The sequence below is a fragment of the Gavialis gangeticus genome, unplaced genomic scaffold (assembly GCF_001723915.1).
Source record: "Gavialis gangeticus isolate Ggan-Ray unplaced genomic scaffold, GavGan_comp1, whole genome shotgun sequence".
In the NCBI taxonomy this organism is placed as follows: Eukaryota; Metazoa; Chordata; order Crocodylia; family Gavialidae; genus Gavialis; species Gavialis gangeticus.
In genome coordinates, this window is record NW_017729022.1 from 52,015,372 (window position 1) to 52,022,919 (window position 7,548).

Consider the following 7,548-nt stretch of genomic DNA (forward strand, 5'->3'; position numbering starts at 1 on the left):
TTGGAAGGTGGTATAGACATGGTCTCATAGATTCATAGATGTTAGGGTTGGAAGGGACCTCAGTAGGTCATTGAGTCCAACCCCATGCCATGGGCAGTAAAGAGTGCTGTGGGGTCAGATGACCCCAGCTAGGTGCTTGTCCAGTCTGCGACCAGCCTCAGTGCTCTACAAACAGGGTGTGATAATACCCATCTTCATGGTTAGACATAAATCAATCAGTGACCTGATCAATTGTTATCATTAAAGATCTGCTGGGACTTTTTTAATAGGGGTGTTAAACTCAGTATTTTAAGCTAGCTAAATCATGCCAGCCATTTCAACTAGAAATGATCTTTTGCCTTACTTCAAATCCTAATTTCTTATATAGCATCCATGTATTTTGTAGAGCATTTCAGGATCCTTTGAGATGAAAGGTACTATAAACATTTAAGATGACTATAGATGTTCCTTTATCTTCCTCTTTATTCATCCTTGACCCTGCAATAGGTTTTTGTTTTATTTCTACTTCCACATCAACTCACTGGAGACCATGTTGGAAGTCAGGAAAACAGAGATAGGTCCTTACCTAATCTCCTCACCTAATCTCCTCCACATTGAAAATTAAGATTTAAGGCTCAGATTTTAGTTGCTCCCTGTGAAGTTTCAGAATGCAGTATACAGTATTCGATCTGGACTGGTTCCTCTCATCCATAGCTAGCAAACCACATTTTTTTGCAAGGAAAGGGAATTGCTATCTATTGTGATTTAAACTTGCATAGAATCTCTTTTTTTACTGCATACCTTCTTTTTTTCTTACACCTATGCAGGAAGTTGGATGCCTTCATTTATGACGCAGCAGTGCTAAACTACATGGCTGGCAGAGACGAGGGCTGTAAACTGGTAACAATTGGAAGTGGGAAGGTGTTTGCCTCCACAGGCTATGGCATTGCCATCCAAAAGGACTCTGGCTGGAAGCGGCAGGTTGACCTTGCCATCCTTCAGCTTTTTGGTGATGGTAAGTGATCTGAACAAAAAGATTGGGTTTCCTTGATCTCTATTAGATCCTATCTATGTGGAATTTGCTGCTCTCATCCCTACCCTACTGTTTTAGACTTGGTAGATAATGGGAGATTAATAAAAATAGGTTACTAACAAAAAGATAGAGCCACATGAGCAGAAATATAAACAGTTTCAAAGATTTGATAAAAAGTAAGCGTCAGATCAGAAGTATATTTTAAGCTTATCTGAGTATCTTTCTTTCAGAAGTCTTGTGAAAGCAGATTTTCCCTTGTGAATTAGTAGTACTTCCAGGTTGCTGGCCATAATCAAAGACACTACTAAAAATGGACTTTGCAAGAATTATTCCATTAGGAATTCAGTAGTAAATTTTGAAGAACTCTTCAGCTCTTAATGGATTCAAACTAGTTTGCCTTCATCCTTATTAGGTATTACTTAAAAAAAATATATGGTACATTGTTGATGGGATGAGAGCTTCACTCTGGGAAGAATTTTCTACAGTTTCCCCCTTCCTTCCCCATACCACTCCTTTCAGGACACTTCTATTGGAAAATTAAAATTCTTATCTTATTGTGTAAATGAATAGATTTCTTAAATCAGAAATAAAGGTACAGGAAAATAAATACAGGAAGATTATTAGAACTGACATATTTTAGCAAAGAATTAACTACCATTCTGAAAGCTTATTCTGAAAAGTATAAAACCCCCACAATGTACCTGACTGTGCAGTGTAATACCATATGAACATAAGATCTCATGTCTGGTCCTGAAAAGTATGAATAACCTCCAGTTTCTCCTAAAATCTGAAAAGTAGTCCCAAAATTCAGTTTTTGAAGGTTTGCACAGATTGTGAGCATACGGTAATAGGGATAAGTGTGCAGTACAGGCAAGCTAGGAAAGCTCTATTGTTACTTGGTGTATGTGGTTGATAATTTGAGCTGATCAAAAAATAGAAATTTTGACAAAATTGAAAAATATTTTAATAAATATAGCAGGGAAATATTTTAATAAGTGATTTTTTTTAGCTAGTCAAAAACCAGTTATGGAATTGTGTGGAAAATTTAAAATTTGAAATGTCAGTGAATTTAAACCTGAGCAGGGATATTTTCATTGAGAAAAATAATATGTTTTTAAACATCTGTAGTAATGGCTGTTTTCTCCCTCCACTGATCTGATATCCACAGTGAAAGTTTCAGAAGAAAGGTCTCTACTGACATGGAATGGAATTTCCTTAGCAGTTCTTTCAGCACTTTGGTAGTTCGGCAGGTGTGTTTTATGATGCAGCCTTTCATTCTAGCTTCTGGTTATGGCAGAGTCTTGTCCTTTTATTTCTCCTCCAACAAATCACTACATCTCTTACTACTACGAACACTGCATCCTGCCAGAAGTGCTAGTAAAGGAGCTATATGGACAGAACTCCACCATGGTCAGACTGCAGTTATAAAACCAGAGCTCAGACAGTAGAAAAGACTTGAGGCCAACTTCTATTCCAGTTTGCTATGGCTTGGAGTTTATAGTCAGCACAGAACTGACTCAACTTTATTTTTTGTCTTTCTAGGAGAAATGGAGGAGTTGGAAGCTCTTTGGCTCACTGGCATTTGTCATAATGAAAAGAATGAGGTAATGAGCAGCCAACTGGACATAGACAATATGGCAGGGGTCTTCTACATGCTGGGAGCAGCCATGGCTCTCAGCCTCATCACCTTCATCTGTGAGCATCTCTTCTACTGGCAATTCCGTCACTGCTTCATGGGTGTCTGCTCTGGCAAGCCTGGTATGGTCTTCTCTATCAGCAGGGTGAGTGTCTTCAGATCATACAAAGGAACAATGGGGAAGTTAAGTCATCTGGTTATAGAAGTTAAAAAATAGGAAGTCCTACTAGATTATTTTGACTGTCTCAGTTACGCACATCCAACATAATGTGTGTGTGTGTGTGTCTACCTGTGTGTATATATATATATCTTCAGTGCTTTGTCTATTTTTTATGTTACAAGGGTTTCCACCACTTTCCTTAAGAAGTCTGCATTTTCCTCAGATTATTTAATAAATTGTGGTCTCATTTGGAACCAATAATGGTGGAACAGTTGGAAAAATAAAAGGCAAGGTAAAAAAAAAGTGTCGTTTTTCTAACCCTCCAAAATGTCCTTAAAGAATATTGATTTCCCGGAGGAAGTTTAGGGCAGTTCTTGATTCTTCTACCTGAACCAATTTTCCTTCAGCTCTAGTCAATAATTTTAGAAGTTATGGAGAAGTCTGTTGTTGCCCTGTGTGTTGGAGCTTTATAGATAAACTTGTCACAGATCAGCACTGGCCTGTGGTTGTTGTGGACACAGATGTTTCTAACCAAAAATCATATTGTGAACCATACAAAAATCCCTCCCAAAAGGAGGATCACTTGTCTTCAGCACACACCTAATGCAAAATCTGCCTTCATGGCAAACATTTACATATGAGGTAGCTTCTTCAGTGAATCATTTCTGTGTGATCTGTTTGCTACTGTTGTAGATGTCTGTGTCCCACTTTCTTGCTTCTCCTCCTGCCCCATCCTGCAAAGAGGTCATAATTCTGTGTTTCTGACATCACTGCCCATTGCTTTGGAATTTAGTGTGTCAAAGAATGGTTGTTCGAGGCATACATTGTATTGTACCACACTGTTTGGGGGATATTAGATAGTTCAGCTGGGTGTGGGTAAAAAAGTCTTATGTCATATTTTAGCTGTTCTAGTTTGATCCCAAGTTAGGAATCAGGAACTGAATGTGTCAGATGATTGTTAATGTGAAATAGATTATTAAAATACTATAGAGCCTTTCATATCTAGATTACCTTCAGATCTGGGCCAGGTTGGTGGGTATGACTGAGAGTCATTAACCATCTACTTGTTGAGTGATCTATGTGAAATGACTTGTTAACCAGTCCCTTTTATAAAGTTTTGGTGTCTACCTTGCAACTGGCATAAAATGGTGGCCTCAGTTTGAGAGGCCAAGGAGTGAGTAATGGAGGTTGAGCTACTTTTTCACCCTAAATGTAGTCTTTCTACATAATGGTTGAGAAGCACTGGTTCAGGAAACATGGAAAGATGTTGCACTGTCTGTTTTGGGCTTGCACAGAGACTTTCCAGGGATGCCCATCTGGGGTCCTCTTAACCTTATTAGATTGAACTTGAAAGCCATTGAAAATTCTTTTGCTCCCCATTCATCCAAATTCTAAATATCTAAATGTCTGTTCATCAGCTCTATCATTTCTGTTTCTTTTTTTAAAAACTGGGCCGATAGTTAATATGCCTGTATGTATGCCCTTTTTAACCAGTTTCCTTCCTGGGTGATTCAGTATTGTAAGGGGGTAAATTCAGGACCAAACTAGATAGTCTTCAACTCTTGCGTCCAACACAGAAATTTTGCTCTTGCTGTCAAATATAATATATGTAGTGGTCTTGCTCCTACTGGAGTTCTACCGGGTATGAGTAAATCCTATTGACTTTAGTGGTTGTTACTTGCATCCGGCAGAAGAGACAATTTTGCCTTTAGAATTACTGGCTTTGGAAGAGGAGCCTGATCTTGTGTTATATTGATTTCTTATGCCTCAAATAAATGAGCTTCTTTCCACATGGAAAGTATTATGATTTAATAAAATGTAATTAATTTTATATATTAATATCTTACCTGGAAGATCACACTGAACTCAGGGCTCCGGTTATATTAGGCACTGTACACACACAAATGTAATCAGAGACAGAATCTTTCCCAGGGAACTTGATATCTAAATAGATCAGACAAAGAAAGTATTCTTATCCTCATTTTACAGATGGGGAACTGAGTCACGCAGTGGCAAAATTACTTGTTTAATGTCACACAGGAAGTCTGTGGCTAAACTGGGTAAGGAAGCAAACTTGGATTGTCTTAGTCTTCATCTAGTTCTGTCCAGTAAGACTTGTCCTTCTCCTCTAAACTGTTTATTAATGAAAGAAAGGGAATCTAAGAAGAGTGAAGGAGTAAGTAAAAAGGAACAAAGTATAGAAAGAGAAATGGAGGGGAAGGAAAATAAATAGAAAGGAGGAGCAAGACAGAGAGAAGAGTGTATGTTGCTAATGTAAGTTTGATCTCATTTCATAACGCTGCAAAGTTGGCAAACTTTAGGGTCTTTGGCAAGGACAAACTGTTCTCTGCCTCATAGTTCAGTTTTTCCAGTCCTGTACCTCTCGTATCTCTCTTCTCTTGCGTAAGCACTCACCTCTTCCTGTTCCATTTCATTCCAGGGTATCTACAGCTGCATTCATGGTGTAGCCATTGAGGAACGTCAGTCAGCAATGAACTCTCCCACAGCAACTATGAACAATACCCATTCCAACATCTTGCGCCTACTCCGCACGGCAAAGAATATGGCCAATTTGTCAGGGGTCAATGGCTCACCGCAGAGTGCCCTGGACTTTATCCGCCGTGAATCATCAGTCTATGACATCTCTGAGCACCGCCGCAGCTTCACTCATTCTGATTGCAAGTCTTATAACAACCCTCCTTGTGAGGAGAACCTTTTCAGTGACTACATTAGTGAGGTAGAAAGGACCTTTGGCAACTTGCAACTGAAAGATAGTAATGTGTATCAGGACCACTACCACCATCACCACCGGCCCCACAGTATTGGCAGTGCCAGTTCCATTGATGGACTGTATGACTGTGACAACCCACCCTTCAGTGCCCAGCCAAGGTCCATCAGTAAGAAGCCATTGGACCTTGGTTTGCCATCTTCCAAGCACAGTCAGCTAGGTGATCTCTATGGCAAGTTCTCCTTCAAGAGCGATCGGTACAGTGGTGGAGGGGGCCATGATGACTTGATCCGCTCAGATGTCTCTGACATTTCCACCCACACAGTGACTTATGGCAACATTGAAGGTAATGCTGCCAAGCGGCGGAAGCAGCAGTATAAGGACAGCCTGAAGAAACGTCCAGCCTCAGCTAAGTCACGGCGGGAATTTGATGAGATTGAACTAGCCTACCGCCGACGCCCACCCCGTTCCCCCGATCACAAGCGCTACTTCAGGGACAAGGAAGGGCTACGAGACTTCTACCTGGACCAGTTCCGGGCCAAGGAGAACTCGCCGCATTGGGAGCATGTGGACCTGACAGATATCTACAAAGAGCGGGGAGATGAGTTCAAGCGTGATGCTGTAGGGGGAGGAGTATCCTGCACCAACAGGGCCCACCACAAGCATGGATCAGGGGAGTTTGGAAGCGCCAATGAGCACAAGCATGGTGTTGTGAGTGGGGTACCGGCACCATGGGAGAAGAATCTGACCAACCTAGACTGGGAGGACCGGACTGGGGCTAATTTCTGCCGTAGCTGCCCCTCTAAGCTGCACAATTATACTCCAACAGTGGTGGGACAGAACTCCACCCGCCAGCCATGCATCCGGTGTGAGGCGTGTAAGAAAGCAGGCAACCTCTATGACATCAGTGAGGATAACTCCCTTCAAGAGCTGGACCAACCACCTGCCCCTGTGCCAGTGCCAACCAGCGCCGCCTCCTCCTCCAAGTATCCTCAGAGCCCTTCCAACTCTGCCTCCAAGGTGCAGAAGAAGAACCGCAACAAGCTTCGCCGGCAGCATTCCTATGACACCTTCGTAGACCTGCAGAAGGAAGAATCAGCCCTGGCCCCCCGCAGTGTAAGCCTGAAGGACAAGGGCCGCTTTTTGGAGGGGAGTCCCTATGCCCATATGTTTGAGATGCCAGCCAACGAGACCACCTTTGCCAACAACAAGTCCTCAGTGCCCGCCACCAGCTACCACCACCACAACAACCCCGGCGGCAGTGGCTACATGCTCAGCAAGTCGCTCTATCCCGACCGGGTCACGCAAAACCCTTTCATTCCAACTTTTGGGGATGACCAATGCTTGCTCCACGGCAGCAAATCTTATTTCTTCAGGCAGCCTGTGGTGGCAGGGGGGCCCAAAGCCAGGCCGGACTTCCGAGCCATCGTCACCACCAACAAGCCGGTGGTATCAGCCCTTCATGGGGCTGTGCCAGCCCGTTTCCAGAAGGACATCTGTATAGGGAACCAGTCCAACCCCTGTGTGCCTAACAACAAAAACCCCAGGGCTTTCAATGGCTCCAGCAACGGGCATGTTTATGAGAAACTCTCCAGTATTGAGTCTGATGTCTGAGTGAGGGGAAGGAATGTGGGAAGGGGTCATGGGAGAAAATTGGAGTGTGGGAGGGTGGGGTGGGATCAGACTTGATTCCCATTTGCTACTCTTCTGGTTCTTTCTTTATTCATGGAATACTGGAGTTCTGAGTTCTATCTAGGGCAGCACTGGTGACAAGTGCCACCTCTTTGTTTCCCCACCTCCTTTATATCTTTCCATTTTCCCACTCCTTCCTTTCTCCTCCATTGCTGGCCATCACATGTCCCGTGACGTAAGAGTCAGGTATCTTGTTGTTTCAAAGATGGAGAAGGTGTAGGTTTGGGGTGAGTCAGGAGAGGGTAAATGAGCGGGAGCAGTGGCTATGTAGTTTCATTTTATTTAACTGAAAACAGTGAAGGTATACACAGATGTGTGTA

At 42.6% G+C, this 7,548-nt stretch overlaps 1 protein-coding gene across 1 annotated transcript in view; it reads left to right on the forward strand.

Annotated features, from left to right (window-relative positions):
- GRIN2B (glutamate ionotropic receptor NMDA type subunit 2B) overlaps positions 1-7,151 on the forward strand; it is a 388,000-nt gene extending 380,849 nt beyond the window's left edge. Inside the window, exons 11-13 of the mRNA XM_019514920.1 lie at positions 807-994; positions 2,555-2,793; positions 5,249-7,151. Of these exons, the coding sequence (XP_019370465.1) occupies positions 807-994; positions 2,555-2,793; positions 5,249-7,150 (2,329 nt within the window). The 3' untranslated portion in view covers position 7,151. The remainder of the gene's footprint in view (positions 1-806; positions 995-2,554; positions 2,794-5,248) is intronic.
- The last annotated feature ends 397 nt before the right edge of the window (positions 7,152-7,548 follow it).